This window comes from Crocodylus siamensis, chromosome 13 (assembly GCF_052110815.1).
Source record: "Crocodylus siamensis isolate JL-2025a chromosome 13, ASM5211081v1, whole genome shotgun sequence".
Lineage (NCBI taxonomy): Eukaryota > Metazoa > Chordata > Crocodylia > Crocodylidae > Crocodylus > Crocodylus siamensis.
The window spans coordinates 37,164,473-37,186,201 of NC_143407.1; the positions used below are offsets into that span (position 1 = coordinate 37,164,473).

A 21,729-nucleotide genomic window follows, 5' to 3' on the forward strand; every position below is an offset into this window, starting at 1 on the left:
ACAGAGGAAGGGAGAAACTTCCCCAGTCCATACCAGTTTGACCACAGGGTAAAATTTGTTCCTGGCCCCAAATGTGGCTTTGATCTGACCCTGAGCATATGTTGGGACCTAGCAGGCTTTGGTCCCAGCAGGAGCATTGGCGCAGCGCAGTCAAAATCCCCAGCCTTGGCTGCAGCCAACACCCAGTGCCTCTGAGGGAGGTTTAAAAACACCCTGATGCTGTGACAGATGTGAGCACTTCCAAGAAACCCTGGTGGAGAGGGAGCCAGGAGACGTGGAGCAATGAGCTGTCCCCGGCCTAGTGACTGTCTTCCAGCCGGGTGGTTTCCAGAGGGGCTCATGTGAGCCACGCAATGAGTCGGGAGTAATACAGGAAACGTCAGGCAGCTGCCAAGCACGGAGCCTTGGCTCAAGTGCACTTAACCTGGCAAGACTGCGCCCAGGGTCCCCTGGGCAGCACCAGAGAGAGTGCCCTGCCCCTGCAGCTCCCCCGGCTGCGCCGGAGGCCGAGCCGGCTCCTGCAGGGAAGGATAGGGCTGGGTGTAGCCGGCAGTTTCATTTATAAACACAAAGCAGCTGGAGGGCAGGGTCCATACGATGGGGTCTCGGGGGTGTCTTGTTGGGAGGGTTCCCAAATAACAATACAGGAAATCAGAGCCCAGACACTGGCACTTGCTCCGTGTAACGGGCGTCACGTTCGGGGAAGGGAGGGATGGTCACAGTAGGAAGGGCTCCTGTGACTGCAAATGGCAGGAGCCTTCCTTCACTGGAGGAAGCAGCATGGTGCTGGCCAGCCTCGTGGGATGTTATCTGCAAGGCAGAGCAGGACACTGAACCCTTGAGACCCTGTGAAATCCACTACACCTGGCCACGTTGCTGCAAAACCCAAGAGCTTTTCCACCCCTCTGGTCCACCAGCGCACATTGCTGCTCAAGGAGAAATGAGCCTTTGTCTTGCTGAGGGCTCAGAGGCCTGCCCTGGCCTCTGTTTGGCGGTACCTCCAAGGGGGAGAGGACCAGCTGCCCTAGGATCTGGGGAACTGCCTTCCTGAGGCCTTCAGACTGCCTGCTGGGTCCTAGTAGCTGCCTAGTAGCTATACGTGTCCCTCTGGGAATACTGGGCAGCTGGGGCCAGGCTGCATGCGATGGAGGACCCCGCTACGTGGCATGGGCAGAGCTGGGTCGGACCCAGCGCTGCACCGACCCCATCCCAAGCAGCAGTGCCAGGGGCTGCGGCTCTCCAAGACACGTGTGGGCAGGCGGTTCCAGAGCTGGGTTCTACGGCAGGGCTTTCCTGTGCCACGGCTGGCTGTCATGCATGCGGAGGTTTGGTGCTCCCCAGATCTGCCTGGACTGCCCCTCTTACCTCCACGCAGCTGCAGGAGCCCTGGCTGTGTCAGCCCCCCAGCTGCTTGGTACAGCCTGCAGCTTCCCTCCCATGGGATTGAGGAGCTGCCTCGTGTCTCGGGCAGGAGAGCTGGGCGCTCAGGTTCTTCGGCCCTGCCTTTCCCCCAACCTGAGCCGCAGGGTCTGGGGAGGGCGCATCCAAACTGGCTGGTGTGCTGCCCACGTCACCACTGGGTTGCTAGCTCAGCTGACCAGCTACTCCTGCGCTCCCCCGGGCAAGGGGCAACCTCGTGGCACAGCAGGGCTTGTTCACGGAGTCCATGCAGCGCAGAGCCAGCCACAGCCCCTCGTGGAAGGCTTCTCTCTGTGCTGCCACAACTTTTGTGGCCTTGCAGGAAGCTCCCCAGCCAGAGCACTCCTGGCAGAGCTTCCTGTTGCCGATTCCCAGCCCGATAAGCGCTAGCCCGGCTGTTTGTCACTCGCCTCTGCCATCTAAATAGGTCTCCAGGGCCTGGGATCGGGCAGCTCCTCTTTGCAGGGCTGTGGGGGGGGCCTTGCGGCAGCTCAGCTGGCAGAGCACCTGCGCTGGGTCGTCCTCCTGCTGACGCTTCCCTCCGTTTCCCTGTAGGGCTCTGAGTGGAACGCCTCCAACCTGGAAGACTTGCAGAACAGAGGGTAAGCGGCATGCGGCTGTGAGCTGCTGGGCACGGGAGCGGGCACCCGCCTCGCTCGGTGCCACCCCCACTGTCACTTCCCCCGTGGGTGAGCTGAGGGCTCGCAGACGGACAGACTGCCCCTGCTCTTCTTGCCTGGACCCCAGAATCCCACAGACAGACAGGCAGACACGCTGAAGGGAAAGCCCCCTGACTGGCACTGAAAGCCCATCAGCAAATGAAGGCAGTTCTGCCTGGGAGCACGGCAGTGCTGCTTCCTGGGGGCCGTGGTGTCTCCCTATGAGCTCCGCGTCCTAGGTGGAGGCTGCCGGCCCGGTCCAATCTGCCCTCTGCTTCTGCGCAGGGTGCGGTACATTCTGAATGTCACTCGAGAAATCGACAACTTCTTCCCGGGACTCTTCGAGTACCACAACATCCGGGTGTACGACGAGGAGGCGACGGACCTGCTGGCCTATTGGAACGACACTTACAAGTTCATCTCCAAAGCAAAGTGAGTCTCCCGTGCCCACGGTGCCTCCTTCTGGTCTCTCCCGCTTTCCTGCCACTGGGTGTCCTCTCCCGGATGAGGGGCGAGGCATTCGCACACTTAGCTCCTGCTGTGTCTGAAGTTCGGGGGGGGTTTTCCCCACTTCATCTAAGATGCAAGGAATAGGCTGGGAAGCGAGAGCTGCAAGCCCTGGTCCGCAGTCATTCCCTCTGCTGTGCTTTGAGCTAATGACGGAGGAACGCTGAGGGGGCTTCAGACTCTAGGAATGACCCGAACTGCTGCTTGGACATGGGTAAAATACCAGGGGAAAATAGGAGCATGCAACGTGGCTGTTGGTGCAGACAAGTTTCTCTCTAAAAGTCAGTGGAGTTGCCCCCCAGAATCATCCTTATTGGTATGGGGAGCGTATCTATCGTACAGCCTTCCCGTTTTTGAGCCTGTCTGTGACTGTGAGCAGTGCCTTGTGGTGGTGGGCACTGTACAGAAGATGGTCCCTGCATCAGGGCTTACCTCTGCATGGCAAGACGTGGCAGAAGCCAGAATGGAAAGACTTCTGGTTTGCCTGTGCCAGACCACCTGCAGTTGTGCAGATGCGAGCACAGATGCCCTGTGTTGCCTGCAGCACTGCCCTGGCCCACTGCAACTGCTCTGGAAGGGCTCAGCGAGCAAGTAAAACCCTCTCCTATGGGTGCCCAGCTAAGCGGTCTTATAACTGCAGGTGCTGCAAAGAGGGCTTTTCATTGCTTGCAAATGTCTCCTAGTTACATGCAGTAAATCCAGCAACCTTTCTTGAGACCTAGCTAGCCACAGGTCCAGGTAGTACATATCACCCACAGGAATTAGATGGTTTAAAAGGAGCTCACAGTATTTAAACCCTAGTGTGGCAGCTGTACCTATCTGTGTGGCCCTAGAACTGATGAGCAAATCCGTGATGGCTCTGTCTCCCGACTGGTTTACTGGAGACTTCTGTTATTTTTTAAGGCAAGTAAAGCGTGTGTATCTGTGAGGGGGTGGAGGCCCCTCTTGGCCCAAGCTTGCTTTCACAGAGCCATCCCCCTCCCGGTCCCAAGTGTGGAGCTGCCATGCGGGTGTTATAAAACCACCCAAGGCCACAGCCCCGCTGCTAGCAGGGTGTGGGGCTCTGTACACCAGAGTTGCTCTGGAGAGTGCTAGCGTGCTGCAAGCATGCGTCTAGCTTTCCAGTGAGGAAATGGCCCACTGAGCAGCTGGTGTGGCCAAAGCAGCCGCAGGGGGTATGCTGGGTGCATGGAGGGAGCACGCGTGCAGGTGACAGCTGCATGCATCTGAGGTCTGTGCTCAGCTAGGGCAATGGCGGCCTGTGCGCCGAGGCTTCCCACCGTGTCCAAGGCTGACAGTGAGAAAAACCTTTATCTAGGCACTTGAAAAGTGGCGCCAGCCCAAAGATCTCTTGACCAGCTCTGTAACAAGGCAGCTCTGTGTCCGACCCAGGGTGAGCAGATAAGGGCTGGCAAGCCTCCCTCCTCCCGGTCCATGGCAGGAAGCATTGGGATGCCTTGGAGCACGGGCTTGGCTGCCAAGCGTGACCCCTCGGTACCAGGGGAAGTGGCAGCAGAGCTCACAGCCCAGAAACGCTGGAGCAATGTGTGAACAAATCAGAGTCCAGTGGAGGGCAATGAAAACGGGCTGGGGCACATGATGTATGAGGAGAGCCTGAGGGAACTGGGCTTATTTAGTCTGGAGAAGAGAAGACTGAGCCAGGGGTTGAATAGCAGGCTTCAGCTCCCTGAAGGGTGGTTCAAACAAGGATGCTGGACTGTTCTCAGTGGGGGCAGATGACAGCAAGGAGCAATGGGCTCCAGTTGCAGCAAGGGAGGTTGAGGTTGGATATTAGGGAAAACTCTCACTAGGAGGGCGGTGAAGCACTGGACCAGGTTACCCAGAGCGGTGGTGGAGTCTCCATCCTTGGAGGTTTTTAAGACCCGGGTAGACAACACCTTGGCTGGGATGATGTAGTTGGGACTGGTGCTGCTTGGAGCAGAGGATTGGACTAGAGGTGACCTCCTGCGGTCTCTTCCCACCCTCATTTTCTATGCTGCTGTCTTGCTCCTGCCCCGAGCACACAACAGCGCAGAGCACACCCAAGGGAAGCCTCCATCTCCAGGCAGCAGCCTGGCGCAGCACCAGCTCCTGTCCCCTTTCAGCCATGGTCTGGCTCCCTTTCCCCGAGTGGAGCCAACCGCTGCTCCTTTCATGCCTGTCGCAGAGACACGGAGCAGCGCGATAAGCCTGTGACTGGTCACAAACCAGGCGCAAGTCTTTACCGGAGGATCCGAGAGGCAGGGCTGTGAAATGCAATCCCCCGGGCAGGGTTTTCGGTTTCGTTCAGCTTGTCCCGGCAGATAAGGCCAGGTGACGGGCTTGGACCTGCACTCAATAGGGCTCGGAGCTGTGGGATGAACTGGTGCCTAATACAGGCGCCAGGGCAGAAAAATACCTCCCTGAGGGAGGTGTTTGGAGATACCAGGTGCCTGCAAAGCCTGTGTCTGAGCAGGAGCTGTTGTTGGACAGGGTATGGACCTGTCCTCGTTGGGAACAACACCCAGAGTCAACAGGAGTGCTGCTTGAGTCAGAGCAGTGAGATTAGCTTGCCACAGGCAGGCTTTGCTAATCTGGGCAAGCAACTGTTCGCTTGCCTCCCGCCAGGGCGTCTCCCAGCAAGAGCAGTGGTTTTACACTGCCCTGCAGGTCACACCCCTCTGTCTCCGAAGACCAGCATCCAGGCTTGGTCCCAGGGGCCTGGATGTGTGTCATGAGGCCTGTCTAGCATTGGCCGGGTGCAGGGAGAGTTGGGGTTTTGCTGTTCCTCTTTCCGTCTTGGGTCTCTTTGCCAGTTCACCTGTTTGCAAGAGGTCTTGCGGGCCAGTTCGGCCTATTCCTAGGGCCCGGCTGTCTGTTTAACCTCACATCAGTGGTCAGCTGGAACATGTCAGGGCACGTCTTCGGAGAAGGCAAGCCCATAATTCATGTGCAAAATGCACGTGCCTCTGCCTGCTTTCCACAGGCAGGATTTCACAAGCAAATCTGCAAGGGGGTGCACAGACCTGTAGGCTTGCACACGCTGCTGGTCGAGGCACACCCTTGCGGTGCCTGTCTGGAAAAAGCTGTGCAAAGCTGTGGACACCGAGTGCCCGCTTCTGGCTGCGTGCACCACAGACGCATGGGCTCTCGGAAGACCCTCTCGCGTACAACCTGTGCATCGTAGATCCTTTGGAGGTGACTTTCTAACAGCCCTCTTTTTCTCTCCTGCCCGGCACATCAGGAAGAACGGCTCTAAATGCCTGGTGCACTGCAAGATGGGGGTGAGCAGGTCAGCCTCCACAGTGATCGCCTATGCCATGAAGGAGTATGGCTGGAACCTGGACCGGGCCTACGACTACGTGAAAGAGCGCCGTACGGTCACCAAGCCCAACCCCAGCTTCATGAGGCAGCTGGAGGAGTACCAGGGGATCCTGCTGGCCAGGTGAGCCGCAGGGTCAGCCGAAGGGAACCCTGGCCCTGGCCAGTGCAAAGCCACAGGCACAGCGTGCTTCCCAGGACCCATGGGCGGGACGGGTGTTGAGTAATGTCCTCGTGTGGCTCGCTGGAAGGAGAAGACGCTTCTTTCTCCCCCCCAGTACATTGAGAGTCTCGGAGCACTTCTGGCGCAGGCCAAAGCAGGGTGTGCATCTAAGACCACCTCCGCCTGCCGGGGTGGGATGAGGCAGGGCTTGGCGAATGGTGGGGCCAGGCCTCCCTTGCCTGTCTAGTGACTCCTTGGCACCTGCTGGTGTACTGGCCAAAACTCTGGCCCCCTTGAGCCTGGCCTAGCATGCAGTGTGAGCTAGGTCTCCAGCAAGGCTTTCAGAAGGTAAAAGGGTAGTTTGCAGGTTTGCATGTGGACTTCAGGCTTGTAGCATGCTGAAGTCTGCCCTGGCAGGAGTGGCCAGGCCCCAGGTGCCCCACACTCCTTCCCCTACCCTCTCATTGGGCTCCAAAGCGCCTCTCCTTCCTCTTGCTCCGTGCAGCATGGTCCCCTTCCCTTTGCTTGCCCCTGGCTCTGTTTTGCTGCAGGTCCCCGGGGCAAGAAGAAAACAGCCTTACGCCCACGTGACTGATCGGGTTTCAGGCCCGGGGTTGGGAGCAGAGCCGTGTGCCAGGCAGATCTGGTGACGTGCCCGCGAAGGCGGCGATGGGGCTGTGGGAACTGGGATGTTGCTTTCCAGCAGTAAACACAGCCCTGAGTCACCCTGGCGAGGCAGTGAGCTGTCGCCCATCAGCTTCAGGGGCCAGGTCGCTGCCTCTTGCTTTAAGCTGACTTACCAGGTCCCGTTGGAGAGCTGGGACCTGCCTTGCCCTGGTCCCTTGCTGGCTACCAGGGAGGAGGAGATCTGGCTCTCCCACACCCTAGAGGCTGGCTCCTCCGCCTGCCACCCCTCGCCCCTTGGAAGGCTTTTGGATCAACTAAATAGTTGGAAAAAAGTTGCCCCTTGGAAGGCTTTTGTGGGAGTGCTGGAAGACGGCGGCTGGGTTCCTGGCACATGAACCTTGTGCAACCTTTTATCAGCCGCTGAACAGGGGAAAGCTTGAGGTTACAAATTAACAGGATGAAATGGGCCCAGGGGGTTATGGCTGGCTACAGGTGCCGCCCGGGGTGTCGGGCAAACTCGGCTCACTCCTGCGAGCAAGGGTGTGGGTTTCCAAGTGACACCAGCACGCTGAGCTCTATTGCCAGGTGGAGAAACGGGCACGGAAAGCGACGTTCCCAGGGTTGCAGAGGCAAAAGAGGAGGGAACCAGGATCCCTGGTCCCCATGCAATGCCTCAGCCCCAGGAACCGAGCTCTGCTTCGCGGACAGAAGGGAGTACCCCACAGGTCCGCACTAAGAAGGGGCAGCTGCGGCTTTACCTCCAGGGAAGGCGTTCGCACACAGCGTGCCCCGTTTCTCTGGGTTCTGCCTTCTGGGCCGCTGGGACGTGAGTGCACGTGTCCCACAGTGGCTGTAGGGCCCTGTGTTTAGCCGCCTTTTTCAGCCTGTGCAGGGGTTCGAGGCCAGGCTCATTTCCCACATGAGAAGCCACACGCAGTAGCTGGTCGTATCTCCTTCTGCCCTCGGCTGAACCCTGCCTAGGGGGAGCTTTCAGCCAAACGCAGGCTGCCCGATTAGCGCGGCGATGAGTCTCCTACCTGCTACTGCCCCTGCGGTCACCCCGCACCGGGGTCCCGCGCACGCAGGCAGGGGGACAGCAGGACAGCCGGTTGGGGCACTCCCCGGTGGAGGTGGCTTGTCAGCCGCAGCCGGCTGTAGCTGGAGAGTCCAGCGGTGTCGGCTCTCCTCCTAGGGGCGGCTGGTAAAAGTGCAGCCAGCCGGGAACGGGGCCAGCCCCCAAAACAGCATTGTGCCATCACTTGTTTTCCTTGTTTTCTCCATTTCTGAAAAACAGCCTCCGCCGCGGCAGGGAGGGCTCGTGGCACAGGTGGTGACACAGCAGGCGGCGAGTTGGCTCACACGTGTGACTCGGGCTGCGCTCGGGCCCTCCCAGGCACTGTCCGGCCTGGAGATTGATGGCTGTCCTGAGGGCTGTTTTGAGCGAGAGGGGCTATTTTTGGCCTCCTGTAAGCACACAGGATGTTCCTGGCCCCCGCACCGCTCTGGTTTCCTTAGCTCCGTGACTTATCACGGGATTGTCTTTGTGAGGGTGCCGCAGCGGTGCCAGGCTGCCCCTGCCTGGGGCTCCTTGGTATTCAGTGCCCGCTGTTACCTGCTTCCATGACCTTCCTGACGCACGCCACCCGAGGCTGTTACCTGTCACCTTGTCCTGCTAACACACCCATCACCTTCTGTCAGATTAGGCATGCCCAAGTCGAGAAGGGGCCAACGCCAGGAGCCCCTCGCTTGCATATTGTCGTAAGGCCAACAGGCTTGTTTAGCGCATGTGTGTGTGCACACGCACACACATGCACGCTCACCCCCTTAGCATCGGGGTGCACAAGCGCCCAAGCAGTACACGGAGCGAGCTCACTTGTGCCACAGTGATTTCTGTATTTCACTGGGGTCCTGCCTGCTTCCTCAGGGCCGGATTTGGCCTTAGGAGTTTTAGGGAGCCTCACAAGGCGAGCGGATCCTAGCAATCCAAGAGAAGCGGGGCTGGAAGGGACCTCCAGAGGTCACATCCAGTCCAGCCCCTGCCTGAGGCAGGACCAGCCCTGTCCAAAGCATCCTACACAAATCCACCGTCCCAACCCTTTGTAAAACTGCTGTCACCCTGACGGCACAGATCGTTGCACCCGACCCTGCGCAGGGAAAGCAGGGGGACCACGGCAGCCAATGTCCTGCTTCTGTAAAAGGTTGTTAATGTACACTCGAAAGATCCCAGGTGGAGGGCCACACCCCCATGACAGAAGAAGGCAGAAACCCCCACAGTCCAAATCAAGGTGACAGGCTGGTTGCCCGGGGCTGTCTTGCTTGCTTTTCCAACCATGTTGCATTCCTCTGCCCCTGGGCGTGCAGGCTGCCCACCTACGTGCATGCAGTTATTCTTGACTCAGTCCTGGGTCAGCACGTCATTGATGAGGCTATTTGTCACGCCAGACCTGGCCTAGAAGCTCCCCACAAGTCGAGCTCACCCCTGCCAGTTTTGTGACGCACAGTCGTGTCTCCAGCGAGGGACTAACACGTGTCCCCTTCTGTTCCCCCCACAGCAAGCAGCGGCACAACAAGCTCTGGCGCTCGCACTCGGACAGCGACCTCTCCGACCACCACGAGCCCATCTGCAAACCTGGGATGGAGCTGAACAAGAAGGAGATCACCACCTCTGCCGACCGCATCTCTGAGGCCAAGCCCAGCGACAGCCGCCCACCGGCATCCCCCGCCTACGCGGCTGAGCTGAGCGTGGAGCGCCGGCTCCAGGGGGATGCGGCCGTGATCGATGAGCTGTGCACCAAGGAAAGGAGGATCCATCTGGAGTTCACGTCCAGAGACTTCCACGCTGAGCAGATCGAGGATGAGCTGAACCTGAACAACATCAATGGGTGCTCAGCTGGCTGCTGCCTCGACGAATCCAAGTGCCCCCTGGATAACTGCCATGCGTCCGAGGCCTTGATGCAGCTCGACCAGCCCCTGGAGATAGCCACGGACTTCCCCGACCTGACAGTGGATGACCTGGAGAAAGATGCCCTTAAGCCAGACATGAACGTGCACTTGGTCCCCATGGAAGAACTTGCTGCCCGGCTAAAAGACCTCCCCAGGTCGCCCGACCAGGATTCCCCGAGCCCGCAGCATCATTCCCAGCCCGAAGCTGCTGACTTCAGCACGGACCGCATCGACTTCTTCAGCGCCCTGGAGAAATTTGTGGAGCTCTCCCAAGAGAGCCGGTCTCGCTCCTGTTCCCACTCGAGGCCGGAAGAGCAGGGCAGCGGGAGGAACGGGGTCACAAAGGGATCGGTGCTGGAGGTGCCGCCTGCAGTGGAGACGGGCATCGCTGTTCAGAGAACCGGCTCCTTGGGCAACTCCCCTCAAGCGTCGGAAGATTCTTCCACGGACGAGGAGCAAGCAAAGGTTAGGACAGGTTATTGCTTTCCTGGCAGCCCCTGCTTGCATGTTCCTGGCGGCAGGTCTGCATTTGCTTGGGCAGATGTGCAGGAAGCTTTCCAGTCTGCCAGTATCACGTGTCTCCGTACAACTAGCACAGGAGAGTTTGCTTTAGGAGAGGAGTGGGAGGCACTACAGGTACTCGGTGCGAGTCGGTGTCAGATGCTTGGGCTAGCCTCTCAATCCCCTCGTGGCCCCTTGTGCTCGAGGGGAGAGTGCCCCCGGTGAGGGCTGGTGAGCAACGAGGCCAGAACTTGGAGGAGAGAATCAGGAGGGCGGCGGGTCGGGACTGAGGGAGGTTGGCCAAGATTCACGAGGGTGCCAGAGCAGTGTGGGTGGACGCCGAGGTCGGTCGTCTTCTTTGCAAACCGATGCCTGTGATGTGTCAGCTGCAACTTGCTGAGACACTGTCGCCGTGCACTTGAAGAGTTCTGCAGATGGGAGGACGAACCCGTCCTGTCCTGCCCTAGGGAGGTGAAAGAATGAGGCAGCGCTTCCGGGCTACTCTGCCACGGGTCTCCTGGGCCTCAGATGGGCGCAGCCGCTCTGCTCGAGCCTCCAAGGGGAAAGTCATAAACGTTTGAACTCGCAGGACCCTTTCAGCGAGAGCTCCGGCCTGTATGCACGAGCGGTCATACAGGAACACATCCATAGGAAACCGGGTGTCCAAACGGCAGTTTTATTCAGGTGTCGGTGCCGATCTCCATTACGCTGTAAAGATTGGAGGCCTGGAGCCCAAGCGTGTTGAGCACCCAATTTTTCCGTGGCTGTGCAGAAATCCTGCTGGAGGGATTTAAACGCAGTCCTGGAGGTGCCCGGGGTGCTGTTAACAAGCCCGCGTGGAGCTGGGTCCGTGGCGCTGCACTAGGCCAGGAGTTTCTGGGGTGGGGAGTGGTGGATGACGCCTGTTCAGCCCTTCCAGAATAATTTGTGCTGGTGTGCGTCTTGTAATGGCCATGTCTCTGTGTTGCAGGAAGTCTCGGAGCTGCCTGGCACGGGCCCCCTCACGCGATCCCACTCGGAAAACTCAATATCCGTGAAGGAGATCGTCACGGAAATCGAGTCCATCCACCAGGGCGTGGGGCCGGGCCTGCAGAAGACGGATGGTGCTGCGGCCCCCAAGAGGAACACGGTCCACGAGCTGCCGGCCGAGGCAGGCTGGCCGTCCGAACACAAGCCTGGCAAGGCCGAGCCAGGCGATGGCATTTGCACGGCCCAGCAGGAGAAGGCAAAAGAGCCTCTGCAAGCAGAGGAGGACGGGGCTGACCCGGAGGAGAGCAGCCCAGCAGAGGACCAGCAGGAGCTGCAGGGAGAAGGCCTTGCCCTGGCGCCCAAGTGGTGCCCAGGCTCGGTGCGACGTGCCACGCTGGAGTTCGAGGAGCGCCTGAGGCAGGAGCAGGAGCAGCAGCACGGAGCGCCTGGGGGCCTGCTGCCCACCCGCAAGAACTCCCGCAACGACCCTGCCACCACCGAGCCCGCGCCCCGCGGCAGGAGCGAGGAGCCAGCCCCAGCCCACGGGGAGGGCGACAGCGCCCAGGCCAGGCCCGGGAGCCCCGAACCCCCTGTTGGCACATGCCCTGTTGTGGAGCCCCTGCCCGCGGAGCTCGGCATGGAGCAGGAGGGGCCAGCGCGGGAGCGCCGGACGGTCGTGCTGCTGGAGAGCTCCGCTGTGCCGGCCCTGCCCGGCCCCCTGCCCAAGAGGATCGAGATCATCGAGTACCCACAGGCGTCTGAGCTGATGGGCCCCCACGAGTGTGACGCCGGCTGCGGCCAGGGTGGCATGGGGCCAGGCACGGCCACCCCGGAGCTGCCACCGCTGGATGAAAACCTGAACCCCTCGGTGTGCACGGGGACAGCCGCAGCGTGCCTGCAGTCTCTGCCACTGCACCACCCTCCCACACCAGGACCCACGGCAGCCCAGCAGGCCAGCACCCCAGGCAGCCCCGAGCAGGGCTGTGGTGGGACACAGATGCTCCTGGGTGCCACCTCCCCCCTTGGCCAGGCGATACCCTCACCCTCAGCAGACCCCGAGTGCCTGAGCCGGTTTCTCCTGGAGGGCGTCACGGAGCAGAGCACGAGCACGGACGATGAGCCGGCCGCACCCTGCAGCGCCGGTGGGGGCGGGCAGCTCCTGTGCGGGGGCAGCTGCCGTGCCTTGATGCTGCTGAGCCACGAGGACCTGACTGTGCTCGGCCGCCTGGCCGGGGGCCAGAGGGAGCCTTGCGAAGGCTGGGACTTCTTCCTCTGCTCCAGCCTCCCGCACAGCTCCAGTAGCCGCAGCGTGGAGGGCTGCGGCAGCCGCCCCAGCCTGGTCCAGCTGCGCGCCACAAAGCTCGAGGAACGCATGCGGCACGCGGGGCTCACAGCGCCGTCCCACATGAAGCGCTCGGCCTCCCTGGCCAAGCTGGACTGCCTGGACCTCTCGAAAGACGACTTAGCCGAGAGGGAGCGCGCCCCCTCTGAGCCCTGTCCCCACCTGCTGCCCCCGGGCAGCCCGCCTGGAAGGCTCTGCACATCTTCCTCCTCGCTGCCGGGCCTCGCCGATCCAAAGCCCACGAAGCATTTTGTAGAGCAGCTTAAAACAACTGAGTGCATTGCCCAGAGCAAGCCGGTGGCGCGGCCCCTCGTGCAGTATGCCAAAGAGTTTCGGGTGGGTCCGCCAGGCCCGGTCCCCGGTGCGCCACCTCTATTGACTCGCTCCGAAGAGGCGCTTCCGCTGCTCCGGGCGCCGGGGCCGGACTCGCCGTGCCCGGCTCTGAAGCTGGCCGTGGCGCCCCGGCACCAGCACGGCAGAACTCACCCCCTGCGGAGACTCAAAAAGCCTAGTGACAAAAAGCGGACGCCCAATCCTCTCTATAACACCATGTGAACCCGAGCCCTGCGCCGTGACCCCTCACCCCCCCCACGTCGTCGCGCTCGTCCCAGGGGCAGGTGTAATATATAAGGAACGTGCACTTTATTGGTTAATTTTATAGTCATTTTACTGTTCCTGACGCATGTAGGTTTGGGTTGTGTTTCTCTGTGTGTGACTCCGACTGCGAGGCCGTGGGTTGTTTTTTAATTTTTTTTTTTTTTTAAACTCCAATAACCTCAGACGTGCTCTTTGTTTTAAAAGAACACCCCAGCCAGGCGGAAATCACGGCGGCAGCCCCCTCACCCCTGCCAAGCTAAACCCACCCCCGTTGCCTTTCCCTTGCGCCACGGCAGCGCCGCGCTCGGATGCAGCGTTACCCCATGGCTGACCCCACGTGAGCAAACTGGAACTTGCTGACCGCAGCCGAGCTGCTTTGGCACGAGCCCGCAGGACGGGTCTGGCGCAGACGGAGGGAGGGCTGGGTGCTGGTCTCCCGCTTCCCGGGGCCTGCAAATCCACGCCCAGGCACTTTGATTGTGAACGAGGGGGCAGAGGCCAGGCCGTGGGGAGCCTCCCCCGGAGATGACCCAGTGCCTGGGGGCTGCCGAGCCCTGAAAATTGGGGGTGTTCTTTTAAAACAAGGGGGGGCTTAACCCTTTCATTACTTGAATACTGCTGTGGGCCTTCTGTGTACAATGGCCATATCATGTATCCACCGTTCTCCCCTCCACCAGCACCACCCTAAAGTTGTTCTCGCTCGTGCTGCCTGAGTCGCTCCCTCTGCTCCACACGCCCGCAAACACACCCACACGGTTCTCCTTGCTCGCAAAGCCAGCAAGTGTCTTCATGGGTTGTTTCTCTTGAATGCAAGGTTTTCCTCTCTGCTGTCACTTTTAACACTTAACCTGGAGGGAAGGTCTCTTCTGGTTGTGGTTTTCCCCCTGCGTTGTGTACATATACAGTATTTATGGCGGGTTTTGTCATTTCCTATGGTTTCTTTTTAAACAACGACAAAAAAGGGTGAGACTGTGGTCTGCAAACTGGAAACAAAGCCACCTCCCCCCGGTTCCGTGGTGTTCGCTGCAAGCCGCATGTGACCTCCAGGAGGTCTGCCTCGAGCCCGTCTTCCCTTTCCAAAAGTGAGGCCCTGTCGTTACCAGCTTCTGCCAAATACCGCGTCCATTGTGCATGAGCTCCGCTCCCTTCCCGCTGGGGCCGGGCTGCCGCCCCGGCCGCCTCGCTCGCGACTGGAAGGAAGGTTTTAGGCCATTTGAAAATCTCAAGCGCCCTGAGCCACTGGACGCGTTCCTGCCGTACTGGAGAGCGTGGGGGAAAGGGTGTGACGTGAGTTGCAACTTGATTTTGCGTGCCAGCTGATGCGGGGCTGTGCTGAGCACCTGGGTGTCACCTGTGCCGCAGGGTGAGACGTTGGCCCCCGTAGGAGAGCTGTGCCCTGCTCCCCCGGGCCCGCAGGGCCTGAGCAGCCCAGCCCTGGAAGGAGCAGGTGCAAGTGCCCTGCAAAATCTCTCCCGGGAAGGCACGGGGAGAAGGGCTGAGCCTTGCTCGGGTGCGTGGTAGGGTTGGATGTGTGCGGTGCTGTCTGGACCGGCGGGTGGTTGGGGTGGGGGTCTCCTCCCCCAGCCGCAGCTTGCAGAGATCTCTTCCTGCAGCAGGAGCCGTGGGGCGAGGCAGAGGCAGGCCAGGGTCACCCTTTGCACTTGTCCCCCCTCCCCGTGCAGTGCGAAGCCCCTGGAGCAGCTTCCCTGCCCGGAGCTCAGCCCCAGCCCCAGCCCCAGCCCCAGCTCCTCTGCTCCCTCCCAGCCCTGCCCGGGGGTTGCAGCCCGGGCACCGCTCCTCCAGCCTGAATACTTGAAGCAGCCTCACAAAAGTTTCCCCCGCTGTGCTGGGGAGGGGGGAGCCCTGGAAGATGGGGGTCCTGCCTGTCGCCCTCACTCCCGCTCTGCCCCTGCAGCTGTGGCACGGGCAAGGCTGGGGGGGGCAGAATAGGCCCCCTCAGCAGGGCTGTGGAGATGCCAGGGTCTCTGCTTTGAGCAGGCCTTGGGAAAGGGCTGGAGCGCCAGGGCCGTGAGGCCGAAAGCCCTCCAGGCTCCAGCAGCACCCACCCATCGCCGCCGCGCCCGGGCAGCTGCAGGGCGGCATCAGGTGGGCACTTCCCCGCGCGGGGGGCGCAGCTGCGTTCCCCCCGCTCGGGCAGTGTCCGGCGCTGGAGCTTCCCGTTTGCATTCCTGCAGCGAGCTGCAGCCCGGTCTCAGCCCAGCCCTCAGCGGCACGGCCTTGTTTACAGTGCGGGGCTGCCCCGGGCAGTCTCTGCCCCCCTGGCCGGCTGCGGGCGCCTCGCAGGAGAGCCCCAGGGCCGGGGCTTCGCTGGAAGGAGGGAGGCCGGGTCCCAGCCAGGCAGGGCGAGGGCGAGGGCGAGGGCGAGGGCGAGGGCCAGTGCCTTCTCCCTTCTCCTTCCCGCCTGCCGATGTGTCGGGCGCGTTGGGCCGGGGCGCCGCGCCGCCGCGGGCCTGCTCGGCTGTTTTTAAATGTGAAGGCGCGCCTGGGCGCAGCCCCTGTCCTTGTTACTGAACGAATAAATTTTTATTTTGAGCACACGTGTGTGGCTGCCTCCGTCCGGGGGGGCTTGGGGGCCGGGCCGGGCGCTGCGGCGCCGGCGGTAGCGGGCTTCGGTGCAGCGACCCCCCGCCGCGGGGCTGCTCGCGGGCGGGCGGGGCGGGGCGGGGCGGGGCGGGGGCCGCACGCGGCGGCCGGGGCAGGCAGGCGGGGGCTCGGCCCTCCCCCGGCCCTTGGCCGCCGCCCCCAGCAGCTGTCGCGGCCGCGGCGCGCACCGCCGCCCCCAGCGCCTCGCCCGCACCGCGCAGGTAGGCGGCCGCGACCCGGGGGCCGCGCGGGTCCCAGCCTGCCTGCCCCGGCCGCCGCAGCCATGAGCCGCCGCGTCGTGCGCCACAGCAAGTTCCGGCACGTCTTCGGGCAGGCGGCGAAGGCCGGCCGGGCGTACGAGGACATCCGCGTCTCCAAGGTCACCTGGGACAGCTCCTTCTGCGCCGTCAACCCCAAGTTCGTGGCCATCATCGCGGAGGCCGGCGGCGGCGGCGCCTTCCTGGTGCTGCCGCTCTCCAAGGTGGGGCGGGGGGCGCGCGGGCCTCCTTGTGCGGGCGCGCCCGCCTCGCGCGCCCGGGACCCAGTCCGCGTGCCCGCGCCGCAGCGCCGGGGCGCTGCCCTTGACCTCGCTCCCGCGGGGACGGGCCGCGGCAGTTGTGGGGCGGGGGCGGGGGCGGGGGCGCGCTCGCAATAGGCCGTGACTCATGCCGGCAACAACTGAGGTGACGCGGGGAAGCAGGGGCTCGAGTGTCCTGCGGGGCGGGGGGGCGGGGGGGCATGCCCCAGGCGGGCCGGGCCGCCACGTCCTGCTCCGCGCCCCGGCCCCGCGCGGCCTGCTGCACCGGACCCCCGCTCCCCCCCCGCGGGAGCCGCGGCTCGGGGGCCCGCCACGCGTGAGCGGCCCGGCCGGCGGGGGTGCCAGCGGGCGGCCGCTCACCGCCGCCCCGCGCGTGTGCTGCAGACGGGGCGCGTGGACAAGAACTTCCCGCTGGTGACCGGGCACACGGCGCCCGTCCTGGACATCGACTGGTGCCCGCACAATGACAACGTCATCGCCAGTGCCTCCGAGGACACCACCGTCATGGTAGGGCCGGCAGCCTGCGAGCAGGCTCCGGGCAGGGGCAAGCGGCGGCCGCGCGGCCGGCCCTTCCTTCCCCTTTGAAACGCTGGAAGTGTCGGGGGCTATTTTTAGTGGCGGTGCCATGTGCTCGCTGGCGCCTGCCGCCCTGGCCGTGATGCAGCACTTTGTGCTAAATATACCCCGGGGGCGCAGGCACCTCAAACTAGCCGCAGGGCGGGCAGGGGCCTCTGGGACCGGGGAGCTGGGAGCTGGGGGGGTCTGGGCTGGCCCCCCATGCCACTTAGAGACCCCCCAGACCCGCCGTTCACCCCCTTTCCTGCTGGTGCCCCAAAGCCAGCCAGTGCTTGCCCCCTTCCCGCCAGCCCTGCCACGGGGTCTCAGCCCCAGCCCCCTGGGGCACTGGCTACTGGCTCTCCGGGCAGGGCCTTAACCGGGGGGCTCAGCGGCGCTCTGCAGCTCGCAGGGCCCCGTCTCGGGGCCGCGCACCCCCCCACGGCTCCTAGTGCCGGCGAGGTCTCACCGACCGCCCCGAACCCCAGGTCTGGCAGATCCCCGACTACGTGCCCGTGCGCAACATGACGGAGCCTGTGGTCACGCTCGAGGGGCACTCCAAGCGCGTGGGCATCCTCACTTGGCACCCCACCGCCCGCAACGTGCTGCTCAGCGCAGGTAAGGCCCCGTGGCGTGCCACGGCTGGGGGGGCGGGTGTCTCCGGGGCATGGGCCCCCCCCAGCCTCCCGGCAGAGCCACCCCAGCGTGCCGTCCCCGGCCCAGGTGGCGACAACCTGGTGATCCTGTGGAACGTGGGCACGGGTGAGATGCTGCTGCGGCTGGACGAGGTGCACACGGACCTCATCTACAACGCCTGCTGGAACCGCAACGGCAGCCTGCTCGTCACCACCTGCAAGGACAAGCACGTGCGCGTCATCGACCCCCGCAAGCAGCAGGTCGTGGCGGTGAGTCCTGGGCACGCGCGTGGCTTTCCGCAGCCGCCCCCCCTCCCCGGGCACCCCCGGAGCTGCTGCCCTCGGGCTCTGTCTGTGCCCAGCTGCCCTCTCAGAGCAAGAGCCGCCCCGGGGACCTGGGAAGACGCCCTCTGTCAAGGCTGATGCCTTGGGGCCCCGTGGCCCTGACCAAGGCCTGGCCCAGGCGTGGCCCCCTTGGAGACTGGACCAGCCCATGGCTCCGCTCCTCCTCCCCCCCACCCATGCACCCATGGTGCTGGGGTCTTCGCTCCCATCCATGCCCACCGGCACCGGGCCATCCTCAGCCCTGCATGCCTGCCCTGGCACCCACCGCCGGCCCGGCCTCGCCTTCGAGCACGAGCCCCGCGCCCCGGACCAGCCCGGCCGTGCCTGAGCACGGAGACGTGGTCCTCACTCCAAGGGGCACGGCGGGGTCCCCGGGCGCGGGCGCAGCTGACCTCGCACTAACCACTGCCCGCGTGTCTGTCTGGCTCGACCCCACTAACCGCCGGCGCCAGGAGAAATCCAAGCCACACCAGGGTGCCCGCCCCGTCCGCGCCATCTTCATGGCCGATGGCAAGATCTTCACCACCGGCTTCAGCAGGATGAGCGAGCGGCAGCTGGCGCTCTGGGACCTGGTACGGCGCGGCGCGGCGCGGCGCTGGCCGGCTCAGGACGCTGCCGCGTGCCGCGGGGCCCGCACGCCTGCGGCCTACGAGAGCAGGGAGCGCCCGCGGGTACGCGGGAAAGCTGCAGACTCAGGGCCCGTCCGTGCGCCGTGTGCTGGGCACCCGCGCTAACCCTCTTCCCCGCCCCCAGGAGAGGTTTGCGCCCCACGAAGGGATGCGGCCCCTGCGGGCCATCTTCACGCGGGAAGGCTACATCTTTACCACGGGCTTTACCCGGATGAGCCAGCGGGAGCTGGGCTTGTGGGACCCGGTAACACTGCTGCACGGGAGGGCTCGGCCTGGGAACTTGGGCATCGCGGCTCCCCCCCCCGGCCCCGGCGGCGATGCCCGTGCCGCTCCGGCCCCTCCTGGTAGGGTCGCCGGGGGCCGGCTCTGCCGCCTTCCCACCCTCCCGGCGGGCTGGCGCCAGCAGCCCCGGCGCCCCAAAGCCGAGGGCTCCCTGAGCCCGGGCCCACGGCCAGGGCAGGAGGTGGGCTCCAGGCCCGCACGGCCCGGGTTGTGGCCGCAGCTGGGCAAGGCCCCCGCAAGCGATGCCAGGTTCCCAGGGCTCGTGTGCCGTGTGTGTGCCCGGGGCGGGGGCAGCGGGTGCACGCGGGGAGTGCCGTGACGCTGGGGTCAGCTGGGACCGCGGGGCACGAGGGAGCTGTGCCAGGCTGCCGGGAGCGGGGCTCCGGAGCTGGGGGCCGGGGAGGCCGAGAGCTGGGGACAGCCCCGCTGCACCCCGGGGCAGGAAGGGCCCCGGGCGGGGGCTCGTTGGGGGTGCTCCTGGGCGCGCAGGGAACACAGCGGGCGTGCGACGCTAGCGGGCCCCCACGCTCACCGCCTCCTTGCCCCCGCAGAAGAGCTTCGAGGAGCCCATCGCCCTGCAGGAGATGGACACCAGCAACGGGGTGCTGCTGCCCTTCTACGACCCCGACTCCAGCATCGTCTACCTGTGCGGCAAGGTAGCCGGGGCCCGAGCCCGCGGGCTCTCGGGCGGCTCCCGCGTGCTGCTCCCGCCGGGCGCCAGCCCGCGCGCAGGGGTCCCGGCCCTTGCCCGCACCTGATGCCCGGCCCTTCCCTCCCCCCCGCCGCAGGGGGACAGCAGCATCCGGTACTTTGAGATCACGGATGAGCCGCCCTACGTGCACTACCTGAGCACCTACAGCAGCAAGGAGCCGCAGCGCGGCATGGGCTTCATGCCCAAGAGGGGCCTGGACGTCAGCAAGTGCGAGATTGCGCGGTGAGCGGGGCGCGCGGTGGCGGGCCCCTCACGCCCCCGGCCCCGTGCCCAGCCTGCACCCGCGTGCCTGCCGCGGGAGGGTGCCCTGCGAGGCGGCCGCACCCACAACTGCGCCCACGCCCCGCGCAGGTTCTTCAAGCTGCACGAGCGGAAGTGCGAGCCCATTGCCATGACGGTGCCGCGGAAGGTGAGTGCGCGGGCGCCTGGGCTGCCCAGCCCCGGGGCCCCGGCCGGGGCCGGCGGGACCGGCTCCCCCGTCACGGGCCGTGGCCGGCTTCCCTGCAGTCCGACCTCTTCCAAGACGACCTGTACCCGGACACGCCGGGCCCCGAGCCCGCGCTGGAGGCGGACGAGTGGCTTTCGGGCAAGGACGCGGAGCCAGTGCTCATCTCGCTGCGCGATGGCTACGTGCCCGCCAAGAACCGCGAGCTCAAGGTGGTCAGGAAGAATGTGCTGGACTCCCGGCCGCCGCTGGGGCCACGCCGCAGCCAGTCCTCCGGCGACACCGGCTTCCCGGTGAGTGCCGGGCCCGCGGCGCGGCGAGCGCCTGGCGGGTGGAAGGGGAGGCCTGGCGCCCGCCTGCCCCCGGCCCCGGCCCCGCGGTGACGTGCACGCTCCCCCTGCAGCGCCTGACGCTGGACGAGCTGCTGGAGGAGATCCGGGTGCTGCGGCAGGCCGTCCAGGCCCAGGAGAAGCGCATCTCCGAGCTGGAGCACAAGCTGGGCCAGTTCACCAACGGCACGGACTAGCGGCCCGCCCCGCGGCCGGCCAGGACTGGGCCCAGCCCTGCTGACGGGATTAAAACCCAAGCCGGAGCGGGGAGACCGAGCCGAGTTCTTTCCCGGGGCTGTGGGCACGTGCCCCCGGCCCCCCCGGTGCCAGCCGGGCCTCTCCCGGGGCGCTCCCCGCCGCGCGCGGCCCCTGGCGAGACACGGCCGTGGCCTGCGATGGACTGCGGGGCGTGGGGTGCAGGATGGGTCCCTAGGCCAGGGCCCGGGTGCCGGCAGGGCAAGGTTTGCTCCGTGGGGCAGGGCCGCTGTGCTGTGCTGCATGTGCTGGGGGCGGGCAGCCTGGGGCCAGCTCGGCCCGGGTGGCAGGGGTGGCTCTCCGGACACTGGACCCCCACAGGCAGAGCCAGCGCCTTAGGGGCCCAGCTGGGGTCTGGGGGGTCTGTGGGCACAGAGGCCGGGCCAGCCGTGGGCGTGCCCCCGGGGCACCTGTGGCCTCAGGGCCGGGCGGGGGTGAGCCTGGTGCAGCCAGTGCCCCGCAGGCAGGGTGCTGAGCCCCGCTGGGGCCACAGCAAGCTCAGGGAGCACTCAAGGCTGCATCCATCGCCCCCTCGGCAGCTCCACGGCCCCGCGCTAATAAATGGCTAAACGCTCCGACTGCGCCTGCCTGGTCCATGCCCGAGCGTGGGGGGCATCGGGGCCGGAGCCACCCGGCGGGCCTGCGACCCCCGCTCTAAGCTGCCTGGTGGGGCCGACACGGCCCAGGGGCTTCAGGCGCCCAGCAGCCGCTACATCCCGGCTTCCCCAGGGTGCCCCCGCTCCCCGCAGCCGTGGAGGGGGCTGATTCTGGCCTCCCCCCACTCCCCAGCCTGGCGAGGCCACGAGCCCGGCACAAGAGCCACGGGAAAGACAGTTTATTGGTGACCGCCGGGGCCCTGCTCCCGCTGCCGAGCATCCTGGCCTGCTCCTGGTGCGGGGGGGGGGCAGTTAAGAAAAGTCCCTGCCCCAGCGTCACCCCCAGGACCTGCACCCCTGCCCCGGCTGGCCGCAGGGCTCACGGCCCCCGGGCCCAGCAGCCTCCGAGCCAGCCCCGGCCCGTGGGGCGTTTGTGGGAGTTAGCACCATTTGACATCGGGTTTATCGGGGGTGTGCTGCCGCGGGGGCCTGTGGGGATGCTGGGCAGTGTGGGGGAGCCCCTGGGGGGAGAGGGTGGGGCACCCCAGAGACCACCCCGCCTCCGCCCAGGGTGCCTGCCCTCAGCTCCTCCTGCCCCTGCCATGCCCCGCTGGGCTGCCCCGGGCACTGCCGCCCGGGCAGTGGTGGCTCCCTCAGCCGGGGCAGTGCCCGGCGGGGCTGGTGGCTCCTGGGTAAGTGCACTTGATGCTGTTGGAGCGGCCGCGTTGGGGGACACCGGTGGCGTGGGGCGGCCCCAGGCCTGGCACCCTCCCCCTG

The 21,729-nt window shown here is 64.8% G+C and overlaps 2 protein-coding genes across 8 annotated transcripts in view; both read left to right on the forward strand.

Moving 5' to 3' along the window:
- The window catches only part of SSH2 (slingshot protein phosphatase 2), a 101,895-nt gene extending 86,441 nt beyond the window's left edge, over positions 1-15,454 (forward strand). For all 4 annotated transcript variants that reach the window (XM_090025652.1, XM_090025654.1, XM_090025653.1 and 1 more), the window contains 5 exons: positions 1,975-2,021; positions 2,364-2,510; positions 5,809-6,009; positions 9,228-10,083; positions 11,090-15,454. In XM_090025652.1, the coding sequence (XP_089881778.1) occupies positions 1,975-2,021; positions 2,364-2,510; positions 5,809-6,009; positions 9,228-10,083; positions 11,090-12,985 (3,147 nt within the window). In that variant the 3' untranslated portion in view covers positions 12,986-15,454. The remainder of the gene's footprint in view (positions 1-1,974; positions 2,022-2,363; positions 2,511-5,808; positions 6,010-9,227; positions 10,084-11,089) is intronic.
- A 320-nt stretch (positions 15,455-15,774) lies between these two features.
- CORO6 (coronin 6) lies at positions 15,775-20,931 on the forward strand. Of its 4 annotated transcripts, XM_090025673.1 has the most exons (11): positions 15,775-16,112; positions 16,554-16,676; positions 17,213-17,342; positions 17,448-17,629; positions 18,157-18,276; positions 18,458-18,577; positions 19,167-19,271; positions 19,404-19,549; positions 19,679-19,736; positions 19,835-20,065; positions 20,176-20,931. In XM_090025673.1, the coding sequence occupies exons 1-11, from the start codon at positions 15,915-15,917 to the stop codon at positions 20,296-20,298; spliced, it is 1,536 nt and encodes a 511-aa protein (XP_089881799.1). In that variant the 5' UTR covers positions 15,775-15,914; the 3' UTR covers positions 20,299-20,931. The 4 variants fall into 4 exon arrangements, with proteins under 4 accessions (XP_089881799.1, XP_089881797.1, XP_089881798.1 ...); XM_090025671.1 differs by lacking the exon at positions 18,458-18,577; XM_090025670.1 differs by lacking the exon at positions 18,157-18,276 and having other exon boundaries at positions 15,779-16,112.
- The last annotated feature ends 798 nt before the right edge of the window (positions 20,932-21,729 follow it).